This window comes from Macaca mulatta, chromosome 1, assembly GCF_049350105.2.
Source record: "Macaca mulatta isolate MMU2019108-1 chromosome 1, T2T-MMU8v2.0, whole genome shotgun sequence".
Taxonomy (NCBI): Eukaryota; Metazoa; Chordata; class Mammalia; order Primates; family Cercopithecidae; genus Macaca; species Macaca mulatta.
Window position 1 is genome coordinate 187,476,454 of NC_133406.1, and position 23,094 is coordinate 187,499,547.

The window sequence follows — 23,094 nt, forward strand, 5'->3', positions numbered from 1 at the left end:
AAGTCAGAGGCCTGGGTCCTCAACCTGCCTCCTCCACAAGCGATCATGCGATCTGAGGTGAGGCCCCAACCCTGGGCTTCTTTACCCAGCAACAAAGGCCCGTCCAGCTCTCCACTTTCTGGCTCTCAAATGCCTGGTCTCCCTCCACCAGACTCAGTGTTCTCTTGGCTGGAAATGCATGTGGTATTAAGTTGAGAAAAGCCAGGACGTGTTCATACATTTCATTTGTTTGTTATAGAGTTTGGACTGGTGCAGAGCAACCGTGTCACTGAGAAATGGAACTGCTTTAACATTTTCCTATGAAGGGAGAATTAAACCTTCATGGGGGAAATATGACGCATTTCTGAGCCCTAAAACCCCTCATTCCTGAACTCTCTCTCCTTTGGCCTCAAACTGGCCTATTATCCATGCTGGCCAGGAGTCCATCCACACTGTCCCCTGAGCTCTTGCTCTTGGCCAGCCCAGGGCTGGGTGTCCCTGCCTTTGAGGAACAGCCACTCTTGTGTGAGGTTGTTACTCAGCGCAGGGCAAAATCACCAGAGCCGCTTTGAAAAATTCAGATGTCAGGCCTGACCCTGAGCTGACTGAACCAGAACCCCAAAGGGTCCAAGCAGAGGTTTGCTTTCAGAGCTCCAAAAGTGTTCTGAGGATTTTAAACCTCCTGATTGTCCTGGGGTCAGAGGAGCCCAGCAGGAGGCTGTGGTACTCCCATCCCCAGGGGCTCCACGCGGTGACCCAGGAAGGCAAGGTTTTCTGCAGTGTGACCTGGCTACAGGGCAGTGGCGGGAGGGCAGGGGTTACATTTGGGCTCACCAGCTTCCAGTTCTAACCACCTGCAGGTCTGGGCCTCAAAGCCTGGCTCCCATGACATCTGTTCCCACCTTCTCTCCAGGACAAACAACCACCCTTTCCCCACACCAAGCCCTGGAACGAGGCTGGTCACCCATTAGTCCCGCAGCATGCCACAGGGGTCTGTCTCCACACTCCTGTTCCTGCCCAGCCCCTGCCATGCACACCCTCTTTTCATTTAAAGTCTCACTCTGTATTCAAGACCTGTCTCAAGGTTCTGTGTGGGAAGTCCTTTCACCTCCCCGCTGGTTGGTAAAATAGATGATGACCTGTCTCCAAGGCTGACGCTGTGTGTGACCTACATGAGCTGAGTGTCGTTAGCTCAGTGACCTCGCGGTCGCAGCTGGCATGCCACACAATGGGGGACAGGCATTTTTTAGTCCACTAGTGACGTCTATGTGAGCAAACAAACTAGCATCCCTATGTGGGAGAGGCACTCATCTCACTGAACAAGAAGTGCCCCTGTTGAGGGGTCAGGCCGGTGGCGTGGCCTGCTCTGTGGGCAGGGTCGTGTGCATCTTTGTTTTTGTCTGAGATCCCAGGAGGGGATCAGGTCATTGACTCCTCTGTCTTTCACACTGACCTCTGCCAGGTACTCAGCGTGACAGATTCGTTCAGAGGCTGGAGAGCTAAACAACAAGCAAAGGGAGGTGGTGAGGTGTAAAGAAGTGTGGGTGACTGCAAGGGTGGACGTGAGGGCTGAAAGGCCCCTGGGCTGCGATGGAGGGGTCATAGACACACCTTGCTCTGGAGAAGGGAGGCCCAGTGGGAGGGCAATGGGGCCAGGAGGGTTGGAGCCAAGTTCAGTCACTCTTCCCATAATCTGGCATCTTCCAGCTGTGGGCTCCTTTTTTCTAGAATTTCTCCGGCCCAGCCTCTGGCCCAAGTCCCTCCTCAGACAGGTGGGCTTCAGTCCAGCTGAGTGCAGCCCACGCTTGACCAGTGGTGGCTTCATCTGTCACAATGTGGCAGGGGAGCAGGCAGCATGGGCGAGGGTGGCTGAAATCTGCAAAGGCTACAGGGCAGGAACAGGGCTTTGGAGTCACTCTCTAGACGTGCAGACGTAAACAAGCCTTTTAGCATCTGAGCCTCAGTGTCCTTATCTATAAAGTGGGAATAATACCTCCCTCACAGGGCTATTATGAAAAGTAAATAAGAGAATGTACGTGAAGACCCAGCATGGCTCCTGGTACATTATGGATGTCCCATGTTTTTCTTTCTTCTTTTTCCTTTTCTTTTTCTTTTTTTTTTTTTTTTTTTGAGACAGAGTCTCACTGTGTTGCCTAGGCTGGAGTGCAGTGGTGTGATCTCAGCTCACTGCAGTCTCCGCCTCCCAGGTTCAAGCAATTCTCCTGCCTCAGCCGCCCAAGTAGCTGGGATTACAGGCACGCACCACCACGACTGGCAAATTTTTGATTTCTTAGTAGAGACGGGGTTTCACCACGTTGGCCAGGCTGGTCTCAAACTCCTGACCTCAGGTGATCCACCCACCTCGGCCTCCCAAAGTGCTAGGATTACATACATGAGCCACCATGCCTGGCAGATGTCCCATGTTTTTATAACTTATTAAAGCATCACCAGGCTCCTCAGATGTGTCATGAATGCTCCCCCAGCCCGTGGCCACCTCTGTCCCTGCTCTCAGCAGGAAGCCCCTTGGATGGCCTCTTCCATCTTCATGGTTCTAATTAGCAGCGGCAGCTCACCTGTCCCCTGACCTGGAAAGCCACCCTTGACTGAAGCACACCCGGGTGCTCCCTCAACACCAGTACAGACCGTGCAGCATGCCCTGCTTCACTGGAGTCGTGCATACCTGCACACCCACAGGGCCTCCATGGGGGCACTGGCCAGGTCCCGCGCCTCTCCATGATGCACTCACCTGGCGCCCAGAGCCATTTCTTGTGCCATGGCAGTCAAAGCCTCCTTCTCTGTCATGAATTCCTATTCTTTTTCTTTTTTTTTTTTTTAAATTGAGACAGGGTCTCGCTCTGTCCTCAGGCTGAAGTGCAGTGGCATGACCACGGCTCACTGTAACTTTGAACTCCTGGCCTCAATCGATCCTCCCGACTTAGCCTCCCAAGGAGCTAGGACTACAGGCACACGCCACCATGCCCAGCTAATTTTTTTAAATTTTGGGTAGAGATGGGGATCTCACTATGTTGCCAAGGCTGGTCTCGAATTCCTGGGCTCGAGGAATCCTCCTGCCTTGGCCTTTCAAAGTGCTGGGATTACAGGCGTGAGCCACCGCACCTGGCCCAATTCCTATTCTTACTGCCTCTTGCTTTTCTCTGCCCTTCACTCCTACAACCAAGCAGCCTTCATCAACTTCCCATTCACATGAGCATTCCTTGCTCCAAGTAGTACCTTCAGCTGTCTCCTGGTCCTCTGTGTGTATATCTGTGTATTTGTTACCATTGCTGTGTAACAAATTATCACAAACTTAGTGACATAAACATACTTCATGGTTGCCTCAGTCCCTAGGTCAGCAGTCTGGGCAGGCTTGGCTGAGTCCTTAACTCAGAGTCTCAGGCTGCAATCGAGGTGTCCTCTGGCTCTGTTCTCATCCGGAGGCCCAACCAGGGAGAATCTGCCTCCGTGCTCCCTCAGGTATGGACAGAAGTGATTCCCCGTGGCTGCTGCCTGAGGGCCCAGCATTGACAGCTGTGCTGTGGAGCCACTCAGGTCCTAGAGGCTGCCTACAGCTCCCTGCCCAAGCCGTCTCCACAGGCGGCTCACAGCGTAGCACTATAGGTCATCGAGGCCAGCGGGAAGCCCTGTCCTCGCCAGTCTTCTGAGTCAAAGTCTTCTACCACATAACCACAGGGAGACATCCCACCACCTTGTCATGTTCTCATAGAAGTCACAGGCACTGCCACACTGGGGGAGGAGGATACACCAGGGCTCAGGTCGTCAGGGTCACCTGAGTGCGTGTCCACTTCCTTCTCTCTCCTGGATCCTTCCTTCTCTCTTCCTCTGTCCCCAGAGCAGCTGGATGTCTTTCGGAAGTCACTTCTGCTCACCTCTCTCCCTGGAGCCGGCTTGGGTTGGGTGGAGCCTCTGCTCAGCTTCTGTCCAAGTAGCTCATCAAGAAATTTCTTCTGAACAAGGACTGCTCCCTTACTGTAAAAGTAATTCTGAAGAATATAACTCTCTCCCTTTCATCTGATTTCTCATTGCCCCGTACAGGGCCTGCTACTGCCGGTGCCTGATCAATACATTTTCAATGAGTAAGAAGTGGCGGAGGGCAGCAGCAGCAGAGTTCAGGGAAAGCCTCACCACCAGCATTTGAATGGGCCCTGGAAGACAGTTAGGAGCTGACCTTTAAAGATGTTTTCATGTTTTAAAAAATTAGATAAAGCCCTGGCAACATAGTGAGACAGACCCCATCTCTACAAAAAAAAAAAAAAAAAAAAAAAAAAAAGCTTTTAAAATCAGCCAGGCATGATGGTGGGCACCTGTAGTCCTGGCTACTTGGGAGGCTGAGGTGGGAGGATTGCTTGAGCCCAGAAGGTTGAGGCTGCAGTGAGCCATGTTAATGCCATTGTACTCCAGTCTGGGCAGCAAAGCAAGACCTTGTCTCATAAAAAAAAAAAATTAGATAAGCAAATTACAAACATTTTGGATAACAGAGAAGAAATCATCCTCTCCACATTGCTAATTCTGCCACTGCGATTTCTTCTCCATAAAGTTTGTTCTTATTCTTTCTGGTGAATTCACCAGATGCAGGGTGAGGTCCTTGGCTGATGGGATCAGAAGCCCAACTGTCTGGGCCCCAGAGCGGGTTGGGTCTGTCCCCCGATGCTAATAAGGGGCAATCAAATATGACAAATACCCATTTATTCATTCCCAGAGATCAAGACACCTGCCAGCGAGGACAGTCATCTGCAGGGTCTGGCTAGAGGCTCTCTATGGGCTCACCATGCAGGGAACCCACTGGTTAAATCTGCTTGCTAGTGGGGCCATTTAATTATTTAATTGTATAACCCAGTGTAACCCCAGGTTTGCCATTTTCAGTTTATTTCAGCCCTCCCCACCACCCCCGCCTTATAGTGGAGTCCCATCATGTGTGCATTTAACTTAAGTGAATTCAATTACATGTGCTCTGAAAAAGGGAGAAAATCATTTAAATGAGACAAGAGACTCCTCCTTCCAAGGGCTCTGCCCCAGGTGAGGGCCACGAGAGAGGAGGGCCTGAATTGCCTCCACTGGCCTCAGTGCCCAAGAACCTGCCACACAGTGAGCACCTCCCTGAAGCCAGGGAGTTTCCAGGGCCTGCAGAGGGGCGGTGTTTTAGATCAGGCCTCTAAGTGTATGCGGACGGTCTCATCTGGTGTTTGCTTAAAGAAACAGCAACCCACTGCAAGGCTGGAAGGAAAACTGTCTTGAATGAATGTACACAAAACTATACCTCCTAGACTCTATGGGCAACTTAAGAGATTTCCAAGGGCAAAATTAATTATACTTGGTTTTTGCTTTATTGAAACTGAATACACTGAATATGGTCCTACTCCCCTATACAAGCAGGAAGCCCAGTGTCTCCCTCTGGAGGCCTCCACTCCATGGCCACAGTCAGCTTATTTCATTCAGTGGAAGCTTCTGGTGTAAACAGAGCCGGAACATGGGGTCCTGCCACCAGCTCTGCTGCTCTGGTTCCCTCCACGTGGTGGCCCTGTGGAACGCAGGTCCTTCGTGGTCTGGTGGAAGTCTGCACACTGCCCCTTGCACGTGCACAACGCTGCTCAGGCCACAGATGCCTCCAGACCCCTAGGTCACCCCAAGTCACCCCAAAGTGCTCGATAATTGTTCCTAAAGCAGCCTCAGTCATGTCCTGAGATCAGTTCCCTGGGAGTTGAGCCCCAATTCCCATTTCCCTCCTACTGGGTTCATTTTGGGGGCCTTGAGTGCCAGGCCATCTCGGCTGGGGGGACTCTAGCGAACCCTGGTGCTAACTTCAAATCACAGGGAACCAGGGCTCAGGTCTTAGTCTTTTTCCTCTCAGAAGGCCCTGATCCTCTGGTGCAAATGGGCACAGTTTTCCATAACTCTGCAGATGTCAAATTCTCAAGGAGGGGGTTTCCATCAAACCACAACAGCACCTCCCTTCCCCGGACAGTGCTGCCTTCTCATCCGACATTTGCTGCTCAAAGATTCTTTGCAAAATAAAATTGCCTGCAGGGGAACTTGCTCTGTCCACCCACGAACAGAGAAGCCTTGGACAAAAATTAGAAAATTCTGCCTCACATTACATTAGTATAGGAACGAATCGTCTAGACAGGACCTGCACTGGGGTTTGCCCATGTGCAGGTCCTGTCTTCCCATGGGTTTGCCCTCCTCAGCTCTCTTCCATGTGCTGCCACAGTTCACTAACGTCATGCCAACTACATCTTTATTTAGAAAAGTCAAGCCTTTAGGGCCTGGGGGCCTTACTTTCCCATTCTCCCCACAGCAGGCCACTTGTCACTACCCCAATCCTTTTTGCTTTCAACTTACAGTGTAACCCAAAAAGTATCTTCCCCAAAAATAAATCTGTAGCCTGCTTGCTTTGGTTTTCCCCCAACATGATGCCATAAGAATTTCCACGCTGCACCTTCACCTTGGTGATCCTGTTTCACTGTCCCACTCGGGAGGCACAGAGTTTGCAAAGCGCCTTTCCTGTCACAAGACACTTGGGAGGCCGCTAGACTCTTGGGGGAGCTGCTCTGCCCCAGAACTGTGGGTTCATCTTGAGTTCACCCTCTTAGACTCAGCCATAAAATAGGCACAGTGCTGTCTGCTAATTTACAAAGCAGGTCCCAGCAGGTGCTGTGTGTGTGTTTTTGCGTGCGTGTGTGTTTGTGTGTGCGTGTGTGTGTGTGTGTGTGTGGCCCTTTATGGCCCCATTCCACTGAGGCTAGAGTTTGCACCTAACCTTGGGAAGTCAACTGAGCCTTGTTTTCACACATCCTCAGACAAGCTTGACACAAGGAATTAGGGGTAGGTCAGACCAGCATCTGGATCCAGCTAGAGCCTCCAATTCTCCGCTTGCTTTTTGCCAAACCCTTCTCTCCCCTCATTCTTCAGTTTCTTAAACCAGGCGTCGTTCAGGGGAAACTGAATCCATGTGTTTGTGATTCACTAGGGCTGCGCATGGTAGAGTGTTCTGTGAGCTCCACATCACAGCAAAGACAGCCAAGTGTGGGTGTGGGTTTGTCTGTGAAGCTGTGTTGTGTGTGTGTGTGTGTGTTGTATTGTGTATGTATTGTTTTCCTTCCTATTTCTTGTAAGGACTTTAAACTGATTTTTCTTAGAATTAGGAAATCATGTTTGGCCAAAGAAACTCAACACTCCCTTCTCCCCTTCCTGAGGAACTCTAGTTTGGCAGAAAATTCCCCAACACCCACATTCTAACTTATTGGAAATGGGCCTGGGCCAAGCAGCCGTCAAAGTCTGGTTTGGGAGCCAGTGTGCAGGGGGCTGCCCGGACTCCCCAGGACAGGCCGTGAGCGGGAGGAGGCAGAGGAGCGGGTGGCCAGAGGGCCAAACCGGCACAGCCTGCGCTTCAGACGCTGCCCCCCGAGTCACGGGGCAGCCACAGTTCGGCGAGCTCCACGGAACCTTCTGGTGTGAGCCCTGGGACCTGCATTTGGCCCTCCTGCCCAGTCAGATGATTTGCCTTACTCATCAAGAGGGGAAACGTGGCCCGCTGCGGGCTGCGGGTGGGGTCAGACCTCTAGCCTGGTGACTCCGAAAAACTCCCAGGCTGTATCCTGCACCACAGACTTCCACGCTCTCACTCCCTTCCAGTTAGAGAATTCCTGCTTGGCCTTCGAGGCTCCGTCCAGCTGTGCCCTCCTCTGGGAGGCCCAGCCCGATGCCCGGGGGGCTGGCCCTGCTCTGGCCGCTCAGTCACAGCCACCCCCACCCCCGGGTTGGTGTTGCTCTGCTGCAGGTCTCCCCACCTGCTGGCCAGAGTGCCATGAAGAACACAGACCCACCTCGTTCACTTCTGAGCCCCACAGCACCCAGAGCAAATGTTCAACACCGGGCAGGGTGAGCACATATCTCAGAACCTGGGGAGGTGGGCGAGGTTTTATTGTGCTGCCGCCCTTCTCTGTGGAGAACCACCGCGCTGGAGAGAGGCCCACAGGATGGCCCCGCCCGCGCCCTGTGCGGGGCGGACTCCAGGGACCCTGCTGGTGCAGGGAGAGGAGGCAGGAGACCTGAATTTCCCTGACTCCTGACGGTCTTTGCCACATGGGCAAGGAAGGGGTGAGAGGTTCAGCTCACGTGGAGTTGGAAACTGGCCCTGGCCCTGATTACTTTAGGGAATGCAGCCTTCTTGGTGGGGAATGGTTGAGAATGGCTGGAAGTCTGACGGTGAGCTCTGAGGGCTGCAGCTGTGGCTCCTCCAGCTTTTGCTTTTGATCCAGTTCAAGACTGTCATTTGCACAGGTCCCAGTGGAGCGCCCTCTTGGCACCCAGGCCTGGGAAGGAGGGACCTTCAGAGGACAGCAGGGCATGCCAGGGTAGCAGCACCCACTGCCCATGCTCTGAGCCCCGCCCTCTCTCCCACCTTCCCTCCATGGAAATCAAGGTGGAGGCAAAGAGGTTTGGTCCATGTGGCTCCAGAGGGCTGGCTGGGCCCAATGTGGCCCAATGCTCTTCCCCGGAGGCAGATTTCACTGTGACACCAGGAAGGACTTCCTAATAAGCATCACCAGCTCATAGTGGAGGGGCTGACTCAGAAGGTAGTGAGTTCTCTGTCCTCTGAGATATGCAAGCAGAGGTGGTGGAGGAATTTCTGCCCTTGGGAGGGGGTGCTGAGACCAGATGGCCCAGACTTTAGCTAAGTGGGAGTCTGGGCATGCTGCCTCAGACCTCAGGAGGAGTCGGCTTGAGCGTGGGGCTTTGGCAGAGCCGTCTGGGAAGCATGACTTGGAGCTGGCGCTAATGGGCATGGTACTGGCTGTCAGCTGCTGGGCCTGCCTTCTGCTCAGGGGAAAGGAAGAGTAAGCCATGATGCTCAGGTGGACTGAAGGGACCCCTCTTGCCCACAAACCCCCAAAGCCTCCTTCCTGCGGCCTGTCTGGTGGACTTCCTGCAGCTGCGTCCCAGGGCCAGCTGGGGAGAGCCTCTGCGGCTGGGTCAGCCGAGGCCAGAGCCCAAGGACTTGGCTGCAGGGCTTGGGGCTCCTCACTGTCCCTCAGGTCTTCCCAGTGCCAGGAGGTTGTGACTGGATGCTGTCATGCTAGCAGAGTAGGGCTTGAACCCACTTACTGTGTGACTTTAGCAAGTTGCTTGCACACCTCCAGTGACTGGGAGGTCACCACTTTTCAAGGTAGTTCCTGCCAGAGCAGGACAGCTCTGCCGAAAGTTATTCCTGGCGCTGAGCTGAGAGCCCTAGGGCTTTTCCCGTCGTCCCCAGCATTCCCAGGTCTGCTGTGCTCTGGACCACATAGCACCTGCCCTCCAGCCCCCCAGCTGCTCCCCCCAACCAGGCACGTGCCTCTGTCACCTGCTACCTACCCCAGCTGCCCTCTACAGGACACACACACCCCACCCCGTCCCTTTCCCAGTGAGTCAAGGCAGGTCTGCAGCAGCCTCCACCAGCCCCCGGGCTTCTGAAGCCACAGGCGGGGGGCCCACCAGCCCTTTGGCAGCCCCACGTCCCAGGTGACTCACTAGCTGGCAGCAAGCAAAACCCAAAGTCCCCTCCCAACGTGTGCAGCCACGGCTCGGCCTCCCCCTCCCACCCCGGTGTTTGTGCACTCCAAGCTGTGGAAGCCAAGTGTGGCCCAACACATGTCTGTGTTCAGGCTCATTGTGTCAGAATTGGCCCATGGTCCCAGCCTGCTGGGGTCTGCTTGGATTCCCAACTCCCTCATCCAACACATTAGCTGTTCCTCCCAGCTTCCTGTCCTCTACAAATCTGCTCCACATGCTGTCGGGGGCCTTGGCCAAGCCATTGATTAAAATGACCAGAAAGGAGAGGGCCAAAAGCAGAGTCCTGAGGCTCACCTCTAGACACCCATTTCTACTGCCCAGGACAGTCATTTGGCTCCTTGTCCCTTCACCAAGCTCCCATCTCTTCCCAGATTTCTGGTGCTAACTGTCTCGATGTCACACAGACACACAACGCCACGGGCATTCCCCTAAGCCCATCAGGGGGACCAAGGCTGGTACTGGTGATCTGTTTTCAGGAAACCTTCAATGGCTGCTCAGTCACCAGGGCACACAAGCCGTCCTTTTCAAGTCTGATCTAGAATGTCACCCTGGTTTAGCATCACACACATCAGCAACCCCGCACCCAGGCCTGTGCCACACCTTGGGTTCTGAGGACCTAGAGCCAAACTAGGTACACAGTTGGAGGAGTTCCAGTCTGCTGGGGCAGGTGGCCACAGACGACAGAGGAAATTCTAACAATTGAAATGCAGTGCATACTTATCACATGCCAGGCGCCACTCCAAACCAAGGTTCGACCTCACAGCAAACCAGCATCATCCCCATTCATCCTCAGTGGAAACAGAGGCACACCAAGGCTCAGTTAAATGCCCAAGGTCTCCCAGCGAGTGAGGGATGCTTACTCACGAGAGCTTCCTTGTCTTGCCTAAGGGTTCAGCGAGGCCTTCAGAGGGCGGTGGTGCCTAAGTGGAGACTTCAGAGCTGAGCTGCGTCTAGAGGACAGGAAAGGAGAAGCAGGTGGGGACTGGGCTCCCGGCACTCCCTGCCAGCCCGTCCTGTGCCAGGCACTGGGTCAGGCCCTGGGGATTCGGGTTGAGCCCACTGGCAGGGTGGTCCGTAACAAACTGGGAAGCACAGGTTGCCCTGGGGAAGTGGGTGAGATGACTGCAGTCAGGGAAGGCTTCCCAGAGGCAGTGATGTCTAAGCTGACCCAGGGTTGGGGACATTGGGCTGGGGTCAGGGAAGGGATGGTGGATGATGGAGAGTTCCAGGCGAGAGGAAAATCCGGTGCAAAGGTACTTCCAGGAGCAGAGTGGACGAGGAGGAGAATGGCCCAGCCACACTGGACCCAGGGCAGGGAAGGAGCTGGGATGGTTGCGGAGGGCAATGGGGAGTCACTGGAGGACTTAAAACTGGGGGAGAGGCACCCTGCAGCCGGCAGCCTGCAGGCTCTCTTGGCTCTCTCTGCAGGGAGGTGCGACTTCGACTTCGACTTCCTGGGGCGTGGTTTCTAATCCCTCACCTTTGCAACCAGCTCTTGGCAAATGGCAGAGCTGCTCAGCACCTCCCAGTGTGAGATGGGGTCAGGAGTCCCACCTTGGGGGTTGGGAGAACCAGGGGAGGGTCAGTCAGCGGCCTTTTTCTCCCTCCATGGGGAGCCTGGCAGCCACCGCCTCCCTTCCCCCACCCCTGCAAGGGGAACAATTACCAGATTGAGACAGGCTGGGCCTCCCCACTGCCTCTGCCGGTTAATGTCTCTAATCACTGCAATCTCTTGATCCACAATCCCTGGGCTCTGAGTGGTGGCCAGATGGTTTAGGAGGGAGTTCCAGGCCTCCAGACTCCCAGAGGCTCTTCCCTGGGGCCCTCAAACACCTCAGGTGCTCCCAGGAGCACCCAGCCAAGCCTGGAGTGGGAGAGAGGTGGTTGCCTATTCTCCCCTCACCATAAATCACAGAGCCACAAGGAATGTTTGAAGTCATCCTCATGGAACCCCCCACTCTATCTGGAAGCCTCCATCCAGTATCTCAACAGGTGGCCATCAAGGATCCACTTGGATGCCTCCAACAATGGGAAACTCCCCACCACAAATCTGAGGCTCATTACCACAGGCAGGCTGTGAACGCTGAGATTGAACTAAAAAGGCTTTACATGGGCTGAATCACATTAAAATCATAGTTGGCTGGGCTGGGTGGCTCACACCTGTAATCCCAGCACTTTGGGAGGTCAAGACAGGAAGATCATTTGGACTCAGGAGTTCAAGACCAGATTGGGCATCATCAAGAGACCCCATCTCTACTAAAAATTTTAAAAAATTAGCCAGGCATGGTGTTGAGTGCCTATAGTCCCAGTTACTTGGGAGGCTGAGGTGGGAGAATCGTTTGAGCCTAGGAGGTCAAGGCTGCAGTGAGCCGTGATCGTGCCACTGAGCCCCAGCCTAGGCAACAGAGTGAAACCCTGTCTCAAAGAATTAATAAAAAATAAAATCATAGCCCAAACCAGATCTTTTCCCCCACCACCAGAGTAAAACCAGATCTGTACCACAGAGAGGCACTGTGGGAGGGGGAACGCCACAAGGTCCTGAACCAGAAATCCCTGTTCCAATCTTGACGCTATGGTTCACCAACTGGGGGGCCTCACCAGTTGCCTCCACCTCCCTGTGCTCCATTTTCCACGTCTGTAACTCAGAACTATTGTATTGGGCTGTCCAATACAACAGCCATGAGTCAGAGGAGGCTACTGAGACCCAAAATGCGGGCAGTGCAACTGAGGAACTGAACTTTTAATTTTATTTAATTAATTTAAGTTAAAATTTAAAACCTGAAGTAGTATAATTTTTTTTTTTAAACGGAGTTTCATTCTCGTTGCTCAGGCTGGAGTGCGACAGCACAGCCTCGGCTCACTGCAACCTCTGCCTCCCGGGTTCAAACGATTCTCCTGCCTCAGCCTCCCGAGTAGCTAGGATTACAGGCATGCGCCACCACACCCAGCTAATTTTGTATTTTTAGTAGATATGGGATTTCACCATGTGGGTCAGGCTGGTCCTGAACTCCTGACCTTAGGTGATCCACCCACCTAGGCCTCCCAAAGTGTTGGGATTATAGGCGTGAGCCACCGCTCCTGGCCTAAAAATTTTTATATTGATGACACATTGAAATGATAATATTTGGGATAAACGAGGTTAAATGATGTATTAAACTTAATTTCACCAAAAAACTAGTTTCACCTGTTTCTTTTCACTTTTTAATGTGACTACTAGAAAATTCTAAATTACAAATGTGGCTCGCAGTGGAACTCCACAGCGCCTCACTCGGAAGGTTGTTGAAGGATCCAGTGAGCTGGGTGTTCAGGTGTCTGGGGAACAGTAAAGTCCCAGAGAGATGATGGCTTCTGAGGCTGCTGGGTCCTCCGGGAGGTGTCTTCTCCATCACACAAGAAGACGGGCTCAATCTAGAAAGAATAGAGAATGTGAAGGACTATTCAAAACAAAATGAAAATTATTTATAACACCCAAAGATAACGGTTACATTTCCTATAGAGTTAGCTTGTTTCCGTGCCCGTCCGTGCGACCTGGTCTCCCACCACCACTGGGCACCAGCTGCAAGTTCTCAGAAAAGTCACCTTTAACAGCTTGGTCCTGAAGCCTGGGACCTTGAGGAGCCTCAGCAGGGAGGAACTCCTCAAAAAGCCAAAGGGCAGGGCCTTACACCTCCTTTCTGTGCCTGTGAGGGCTGTGGAAGCTAGGCCCTCTGCATGCCCAGCCCCCGTTCTTCTTGGCCTCTGCCCTCACCTGCCATGGCCCTGGCACTCTGGGGGAGGCTGACCTATGCTGCCAGTTGTCACCAGCAGTTCCCGCGGCTGTTCACCTCTCCCTTCCGCCATATGTGGGGAGGGAGGGAGGCTCCAGCACAGAACGACTTGGGTCCCAGGATTCTCTCCATTTCGTCCATGGGTGCTCTCCTGTCCAGAGCCAATGGGGGCCCCAGGGTGCAGTCAGGGGTCCCTCTCGCTCTGTCTAGAACTTACACTCCCTCCCACATCTCATTCTGTCCCTGAGTTGGCGCCACCCCTGTGTTAGGCTTCTTCTTCCCCGGAGGGGCCTTCTGAGGGGCTTTTATCCTTTTCTGAAATCCAGTCCTCACCTGCGCCCCACTCCATGCAATCCCTCAGACATGTCTATGTGCCTAGACCGCAAATCCAGAGGGGGTCCTCCATCCCAGGAGGTTCCAGGGCTCACTGCAGAGATGCAAACGATCTGGTAACTTGCTTTTCCACTTAGCGTTGATTTAGGATCATCCTTCCAGGGACATGACCCCTCCTGATGGTTGCTGTGCCATCCCTTTCTATCTAATCTGCATCGGTGAGTTCTTAGGTCGGGTTTTTGATCTTACAAATACTACTTCAGTGACCCTCCCAGTACACCATGTTTACTTTGATCTTCTCAAATCTAAAGAATTGTTAGTTCTCCGTTCTAGACATTCAGCAAATTCTGCCGCCTGAGTTGTGCTAAATGCCACAAGGCCACCCTATTCCTGAGCTCAGCCTATCTTCTCTATCCCTTCTATCACCAATCTGTCACCAATCCTCAGACATTACCTAAGCTCAGGCCACATCGAACAGCACGGTGTCTCACACTTTCCAGCCTCCCTTCTGCCTTCTGCTGTCTCACTGCTGGGCATGTCTGCCCCATCTCCAAATCCTCTCCCATTTCCAAGAGCCAGCTCAAATGCCACCTCCTCCAGGGAGCCCTTCTTGACCTCCCTAGCTTGAAGTGATTCCCTCTTCTCTGAATAAAGACAGCATTTCCTTGTCCCCCCTTCCTTTGTGGTTCTGATGCTCCCACATAGTCCAGGGGCCATTTGAGTGCACTTGTGGCCCAGTGTCCCTTTCCATCTCCCTCCCCTTTCCCTGGCAGACTAGGAGCTCCTTGAGGTCAAGGACAGGTTCTGATTTCTTCCTGTGGGCACAGGGCATGGCACACAGTGGGCATGTGAGAAAGGTTTGAACACATATGAATGAAGGAGGACAGGCCTGGGTCTGGCCCTGAGTTCTGGCCCAGCCGGGCACTGCTCTCCTGTATGACCTCAGGCAGGGCCTGCTCTCGGGGACATGGCTTCCCTGTGGCCTGAGGCAGCTGGACCCCACTGTGGGGGTTCTGTCATGGTGGGAGGACTGTTTGGCCCTGGGGTTGATGCGCCGACCCTGACTGGGATAATCTCTCTTGGATAATGATTGCAGGGCAGCCCCCATTTCCTCTGGCTGCACAATCCCATTATGAGCCCTTCAGGATTTATGTCTAAGACCCACCCTAAGCCCATCACTAACATATGGCATCCTGGCAGATGAGGATGAGCAGAGATTGTAAACACTCATTCATTCATTCATTCATTCACTCCTTCACTCAGCAGGTCTGCTTCCAAACTGCAGACCCAGCATTCAATCAGAACCTGGACAACCCTGGAGGCGCTTCCGGTAAACAGTTCACAGTTCAGTGAGGTGGGGACAGGGACAGTGGGAGGCACAAGGACTGTGGAACCAGAGAAGGAGGCTTCACTCAGCTTGGTGGTCAGAGAAGGCTTCCTGGAGGAGGGGACGCTCAAACTCTGTCTTACCAGAAGAGTAAGCCATTGTGCCAGCGAGCAGGCAGGGCAGGGCCCTCACAGGCAGTGGCTCCCGCTGCAGGAGGGGGCCGGTGTTCACGCTCAGCCCGGGGCTGGATGCTGCTGCACCGAATCTAATGATAAGAGGAGCGTGGCTGGGGATTATCTGCTCTTGTTTACATGATTAAAACCAGACAAATACTTCTTTATCTGAAAGAATGAAAGGGCTTTGGGGAAAAATCCTTTTGGCAACAAAGCAAAGCACAAGCATTTCCTTAATTAATCTCTCACGTCCCCCCGCCCCCCACCATCCCACACCCCCACAACAGCTGCAAGAAGAGTCGCTCTGGGGCTCCGGGGCTCCAGGACTTCGGGGCTGACCTGCACTGGCAGGCAGAGACCCAGGCCAGGGTGGCTGGGGGTGGAGAGGAGCCGAGAGGAGAGAGACCCACAGCCCTCTCAACACAGCCACCTATGACAGGGAACCTGGGCCCAGGCACAAACCCAAGATGGCCTCATTTTACAGATGGAGATCTTAAGGCCCAAAGATGGGGGAGTGACTTGCTTGCTGAGGCCACACAGCCAGTTGGCAGAGCTGGGACTAGGACCCGGGTCACCAGTCCCCAGCCCAGCGCTCTCACTCACTCCCTCATTAGCTGGTCCAGGGGCCTGCAGGAACCGCCTGCAGTGCCGTCCTCTCAGGACCCACAGGGAAGTCAGACCCGTCCCTCCTTTCACAGACAGACAGGCAGGGTCCTGATGGAGCAACCAGCGGCTGTAGGAGTCCTGGAATGGGCTCCTCACTTTGGGGGAGAGGCAGGTAGACCTCAGAGGTAGCCCGAGCTTGATCCTGCCTGGTGGGCAGGCGTTAGGAGAGTGAAGGAAGCTTCTAAGAGGACATCAAGCATGGGAAACGGCAGGTGCAGAGGTCTCAAGGCGCGGGGCCTGCACCCCAGGGCACGGGGCAGAAGGCAGAGCAGAAAGAGAGGCTGGAAGGAGCACAGGACTGGATTGTTGAAGGAACGGGGTTTCCTGGAGCACTGTGAGGCAGTTGGGCATAGCCAGGAGGGGCCGAGTGAGCAATGAGTGCCCAGCCAGGCCCTGGCCTCCCCACCACAGCCCCTGACCCCCTTGCCCTCCCAGCTTGATGTCCGGACTTGCCTCCCTGGATGCCAAGACCTCCAGCCGCCTGGGCGTCCTTACCGTGGCGTACTACCTGTGGACCACCTTCATGGCTGTCATCGTGGGCATCTTCATGGTCTCCATCATCCACCCAGGCGGCGCGGCCCAGAAGGAGACCACGGAGCAGAGTGGGAAGCCCATCATGAGCTCAGCCGATGCCCTGCTGGACCTCATCCGGTAACCATTGCCACCCACACCCCGCTCGGGAACGCCAGGCCCAAGCCTGCCCTGCCAGGGTCCCCAGAGGCCAGGACGGGGTGTAGGGATGGGGGTGATCACGGAGGCCGTGATCACCCTAGGGGGTTGAGCTCCGGGCTGCCCACGGAGATCATGCTGCAGCGTCTGCCCCACCAGGCTGGAAGCACCTTGCAGGCAAGACAGGGTCTGCCCCTCTCTGCCTGTGGCTGGGTGCAGAGCAGGCGTCTGTGAGCATTTGCTGATGCCCAGCCTGTAGGATGGGAGGCTGGCAGTTGTTGGCCCCTCCCTTTCTTTATTGGTCCTCTTTTCACAGATGAGGAAATGGGGCTCAAAAAGGTGCCATGACTTTTCCAGACCCTGGAGCAGACAGGGACAACGTGGGGGCCTGGGGCTGCAATGGGGAAGCTGGGGCTGCCGCTGAGAGCAGGAAGCCACCGCCCTTCTAAGGGAGGGGAAGATGGGGAGGCAGGGAGGGCAGGCCCGGGGGCGACAGCTGTGCAAAGGTCCTGAGCTGCAGGGAACCGTGTGGGGGAGAAGGCATCACACAATCAGTGTGACAGAGCAGAAGGGGTGAGAGGCGGGCAGAAACTCCTGCGGGAGAATCCAGGTGGGGACGGACCTCAAAGGGCACCGTGAACCAGGCCAAAAGTTAAGTTTTATCCTAAAGGCCACAGGAAATGGGTTTTACACAAAGGAGTGACATGATCCAATTCAGAAGATTCACTCTGACCAGGGGTCAGAGTTGTGGGAGAGGTTGGAGGGGAAGGCAGAGCCAGGGACAGAGCCAAGTGGTGGCACTGGGGATGGAAAAAGAGGCAGATGGCAGGGCTGCTCAGGAGGGACCCTCAGCAGGAGGCGGGTGAGACAGAGGTGAGGTCTGCTGATCACCCAGCATGAAGGTTTCTGGCCCATGCATCCAGGTGGATGGTGGTGTGGTCACCAAGTGATGGATGGTCTGCAGCAGGAGCAGGCATCCTGGGGTAGGTGTCCACTGATGGTTGGCCAGTGGTTGTGACTCTCATGGAGGAGTCTAAGCTGGAGACAGAGGTTTGGAAATCACCAGGGAGAGGTGTTAGGTGCAACCCTAGTGGCAGAGGGACTCTTGCAGGACAGGTGGTGAGAGAGCAGGGACTGGGATGGAGCCTGGGAAGCCCCACCCAGGAATGGTCTGCTGGGCTCCACAGGCTACCCCACTAAACCCGCTCAGGGAACTCCTTCTAGGACTTCTCACTTTCCGATCAATTTCAGATCTAAGAAGTCTAGGCCTAACATTAACACCCCAAACTCATGCAGTTTAACCCTGTCCTAGTCTTTTGGATCTGACTCAGACTGGGAAAGCTGCAGTGTGAAGAAGGTCGTGGTGAGTTCGTTTCTCTTTCCTGCTCTGCCTGCTCCCTGGTGAGAGGTGAGGGAGTTGGCCAGGACGGGTTGCCCAGACTGGGAGTGGGGTGAGCTGGAGCAGGTGCTCCCTGGTCATGTCTCTCCAAGAGTACTTCTGCGGGTTCTCTGGAGCCTCTTCTCTCTCTTGCATCTCTCACCTGCTGTCCCCTGGACTCAGGCAGTCTATTCCATCTGGCTACTTACAATGTCCTCCCTAGACTGGGGCTCTGGTTGACTCCTCTACTGGGGTCACCTCACCCCCTGGGTGACCCTGTTGGGTCATATCTGGCCCATGGGAAGCATACACAGCCCTATTGGAAGTGCTGGCCTTTCCCAGGACCTTTGGACATGAGTCAGGCACCAGCCCCTACATTCCTCAAATCCTAAGAGACTCAAGCCAAGGTCTCTGAACAGTTCTCTTGGCTTGAGGTTGTGGAGAAGCATTCCTTTCCTCCCCCGTGGGGATAGATGCCCATACACAGGCTCCCACCCGCTCTCTAAAGAAACTCTCATTCCCTGTATCAGCTAGTTACTGCTGCATAACAAACCAACCCAACATTTATCAGCTTAAAACGACAGCCACAAGTCTACAGGTCAGCTGGAAAGTTCTGCTGATTTGGACTGAGCTCACTCACATGTCTGCAGGCAGCTGGTGGCTCAACTGGGGAACAGTTGGTCTAGGGGAATCTTGGCTGAGATGATTCAGCTGCACTCTTTGTGGTCTTTGTACTCCAGCAGGCCAGCCTAGATTTATTTCATGGTGGTGACAGGATTCCAGGAGAGAGCTAGCCCAGGCATTTTTTTTAATAACAAAGGTGGAGGAGCAAGAGAGGAAATCAAAACATGCAAATGTTTCTCAATCCTCTGCTTTCAGCAAGTCCACTAATATCCTCTTGGCCAAAGCAAGTCAGGTGGCCAAGTCCAGAGTCAAGGTGGGAAGGGACCACAATGTTACAAGGGAAATGGAGTCTACAAACCAAGGCCATCAATGCAATCAGTCTACCACTGCCTTCATTACTCCAGGAAAATCTTCAGCTTCTCTTTTACCCTTTAGAGTGTGTGATGAACTAAGGATCATGAAATGCTTGCCATGTTGTTCCTATCGCGTGGCTGTCACCTATAGAGTCTGGAGCCAGAAAGAGATCCAGGCAGGGTCTGTTCTGTGAGTGCTTACTTGGCCAGCGAGACTTCATCCAGTACCAGTGCTTTGAACACCTTCTGGACTCTGGCACTTCCGAATTCAGTCTCCGGCCTGGAAACCTCTCACCTGAGTTCCAGATTCTCACATAAAGTGTCTAGAGGCATCTCAAAATTAACAGGCCCAAGTTCAACTCTTGATTTTTTCATAAATCTGCCCTTTTCTCGCCCTGCCCATCTTGGTCTGACATCTCTCATTCTCTCATACCCTGCAGCCAGTTCCTCAGCAAATTTTACCTTGAAAATGAAATCCCAAGCCATGGCCCTTCCACCTCCCCTGCCACTCCCGCCATTGCCGCCCCTCCGGTGTCCGGCCTGGCCTCCGCTTCCTCTCTGCTTCCTGTGGTCTGTTCTCAGCACTGCAGCTACAGGCATCCTTTTCAAAACCTGCTCTCAACCCAGCACATGGCAACAAAATCGTAGCCTGCACTGCGGCTTACAGGCACTTGCTGACACACGTCAGCCTCTGACCTCTGCCCCGACTCTCCCCTTCCCTGCCCTGGCTCCAGCCCCACCTGCCTCGCTGTCCTTCCCATCTGGGTGCCATTGCCGCCTCTCTGGATGGCCCTCCCAGCAGAAAGCATGCAGCTCCTTCCCTCACTCCATTTACATCTCTCCTGGGTGTCGCCTCTCCTGGGGCCTCTGAGGCTCTGTCTCTCTGTTGTCTTCTCTTGCGTCACCTTTCCTCATAGCCTTTCTTAGTACCCAACATGATCACATCGATGTGTTTCTTTTCTTCCCACCTCCACTGGAATGTAACATGCCCTGTGAAGCCTGGCTCTTTAACCTCTGTTCCCTGCTGTATCCTGGAGTCTAGAACAGCACCTGGCACCGAGTGGGTGCACAGAGTTTGCTGAATGCACATGTGGGTTTCAGGTCATCAGTGGCGTTGGGGTCTGACCCCCAGGAGGAGCTGGAATGGTCCAGGGAGAACGTGCCCAGCAAGCAGGTGCAGAGGCCTAGGAGGGGCCTTGGCTCACGGCTGCACTGTGGGCTTTGCACAGCAGACAGAGCAGCGGCAAGCAGAGAGACAGAAGGAGAACTGGGAGAGTGGATATCCTGGAAACCGAGGAAAGAGGAACTTCAAGAAACCTCGTTTCTAAGATCTGTTATTTCTAGGATGTGGTGATTCATGGTTTCTTGGATCTTAATGATTCAGAACGGCTTCTCCACGTGGTGGAAGGAGGTGTCGGTGCTGCCTGCCTCACCACTGCCTGCCCCTGCTCAGGGGCTGTGGGGCTCGGATCAAACACACATGCCACAGTCAAATGTTCCAGAGTGTTTCCTGCTCTTGGGTTGCTTTTCACGTGGTGAAAATGGATCCTGCTGCTTAGAACAGAAAATTGATCCTGCTGCTTAGAACCGCACCCCCTTCCCCCCAGCGCTACCCCACCCGCTCTCAACCCTGAGGCAAGTTGTTCTGCAAAGCTGGGTGTTGGGCCTACGCTCTCACAGTTTCTTGGTCAGAGAGTGGGACTGCAGGGAGAGAACACAGGCGTCCTGGGACAGGAAACCAGAACCTAGGAGACCTGTGGCCTCATCTCCACTCTGACAATAATAAGTCACTGTGTGACCCTGGGCAGGCCAGTTCCCCGCTCCAGGCCTCAGTTTCCCCAGTGATTTTCAAGCTTCCATCTAGCTCTGTGGTTCTGAAACACAAAGGCCTATGAGCCAGTGAAGAGGCTACAGGGCATGAACCGAAGCTTCTGGAGGAGGGTTCTGGGAGATGAGGTTGAGAGGGCTGGGCAGAGTCCAACCTTGAAGACAGGAAGCCCAGGTTGAGGGGCTGGCTGTTAGGCTTTCGGAATGGGAAGCTGGTGGGTTTGGGAAGGATGGATTAGAGCAGGGTGGAGTGGACAGGTGAGCAGAGGCATGGATGGGGTGCCCTGGGAGGGGCACAGTCACTTCCGTTCCATTCAGCCCCCCTGTTCCATTCAGCTGCTGCTCTGGGTGAAGACATTGTGCTGGGAGCTGGGGAGCAAGTACAAGTGCCCCTCACGCCCCCACCCCAGGGCTGCCCACCATCTCAGGACAGACGGACAAATGGGTGCACTGACGGTGACTCCTGATGCTCTGAGAGGCTGTGAAGGAGATGGGGACACTGGCAGTGAGGGACCAGGGGCCTCCTGACCCTTGCCCGGGCCCACAGCAGGTGTCTACCAGGCACTGAAGACTGAACAGAAACACAGATGACCAGGCAGAGAACTGAGAACCAGGGCAAGTGGGACAAATGAAAAGTGGGAGCCCACTGTGTGGGGACATAAGGCACACCTCAGGGGCAAAGATCTGCATCTATGTCTCAAAGATGATTCCAGAGGAACACAACGGACCATGTCCCTGGATGACCCGCCAAGACAGGAATTCATTTTCCAGGGCTCCAGCGGGGGCTCCAGAACGCTGGCGCCTGCTCCCAGTGCAGCGCGCAAAACAGAAACCCAAGCAGAGCACTAAGCAGGGCTGGCCCCTTCTCTCTTTTTTTTTTTTTTTTTTTCCAATCTTATTAAAACACCACAGAGATTAAGTAATGACTGGGCTCTATTTATAGCTCCCAACTACCCTCTCAGGGATTGGAAGAAGCTTCCAGGAGCTGTGCTTGGGAAGGAACAATTCCCACCTTTAGGACTTGGTCTGGGGACATGTTATTAGGGGTGGGTTTGGAAGCATCTCGGTGAGAATTTGCAAGTAGCAGGGGAAGAGGGGAGCTGAGAGATGGACTCTGGCTCTGCCTGGAAAACGTGCAGAGAGGCACAGGGCAGAGTGTGTGGATATTTGATAGGCATGGCTATTAATGTCCCCAGGCACGTTCTGTGTTTTATGTAGCTGCCACCAGGAGCACAGACCTCATGGGACAAGCAGAAAAGTCTTCCCGTGAAGGCTCAAAGCCAAAAGAAAATGTACATTTCCCCATTTAATAATCAAAGGTATAATTCTTGATTAAAATCTGCAGGATAAATTCATTGGTTATTAGTATGAGAACACACTAGTCAGGACTTGCTTTTGGCTGCCAGATCAGCAGAGGCTTAAGTAAGGTAAAAGCTTGCATTTGCTCCTGAAGAGCAGTCCAGAAATGGGAGGTGGGCAGCTGGCAGTCGCCAGGGTCCCATGCCCCGCCCACCCGTGTGCTGTGCCATGCTTAGCACCTGGCTTTCATCTGAGTCTCATGGTCCACGAAGGTTGCTCAAACTTTAGCTATTATCTCCGTGTTCAAGGCATAAAAGAAGAAAGTTGGAGGAATGGACCAAAGGGTCCTGGCTGAATGGGCACCTCCTTAAGAGTTTTCCAGGAATCACCACCCAACAACTTTCACTCACTTCTTGATGGCCACCCCATTAGCAAGAGAATCAGGGTTTGATGGCAGTCCCATTTGGTCCCCACAATATAACAGGACTTCTATTAAGGAAGGATGGGAGAATGGAGACTGTGTAGGCAACTAGCTAATCCTGCCAGGGCCCACATTTAAAATGATTGTAACTGTAAAGGAAGTTGTAAATAAATGTCTATACAGGTACAAGTTCCATTTGGCTTCTTATGACCTTCCACATGTTCTCCATGTGTGTGTGAGCTGAGTCTTGAAAGATGGGAAGAGAGGAACTGAGGACAAGAGTGAGTAGGAGGCAACCCAGGTGGAGGCAGTGTGAGTGTGGGGCCGCAGGTTGGAGGAAGAGCAGGCACGCAACGGAAACCTCTTAGCAGATGCTAACCTCAGAGGTGGCATTTCTCACAGGACACAGTCCTAGAAGGGGACTGTGAAGACAAAGATATAAATGCTTTTAGAGAAAGGCTGCTGCCAGGACCACGTGAGGGTGCCCATCTCTCACCAAACCTCCCACACCGTGCACTGTCGTTTTAAAAATACTTTGTCAGTTTGACAGGTGGAAATATCTTGAATTTGTTGATGAAACTAAACATTTTAAAAAGCGTTTTTGGCCATTGACTTTCCTTCTTTTGTAACACGAATTGCCTGGTCGTATCTTTCCATCATTTTCCTGTCGGATTTTTGTGGTCTATTGGTTTACGCAGCAAATATTTA

The 23,094-nt window shown here is 53.7% G+C and overlaps 1 protein-coding gene across 5 annotated transcripts in view; it reads left to right on the plus strand.

Annotated features, from left to right (window-relative positions):
* The window catches only part of SLC1A7 (solute carrier family 1 member 7), a 54,967-nt gene that overhangs the window by 11,549 nt on the left and 20,324 nt on the right, over positions 1–23,094 (plus strand). For 3 of the 5 annotated variants that reach the window (XR_013401839.1, XM_015139967.3, XM_015139952.3), the window contains exon 3: positions 16,251–16,466. The exons of 1 other annotated variant lie outside the window; for it this stretch is intronic. Coding sequence is in view for 3 of the 4 variants with exons in the window: in XM_015139967.3 (XP_014995453.3) it covers positions 16,251–16,466 (216 nt within the window). In the remaining variant the exon portion in view is untranslated. Of the gene's footprint in view, positions 1–15,472; positions 16,467–23,094 lie in introns of those variants that run through there. One more of the 5 variants, XM_077956537.1, reaches the window with a different exon arrangement.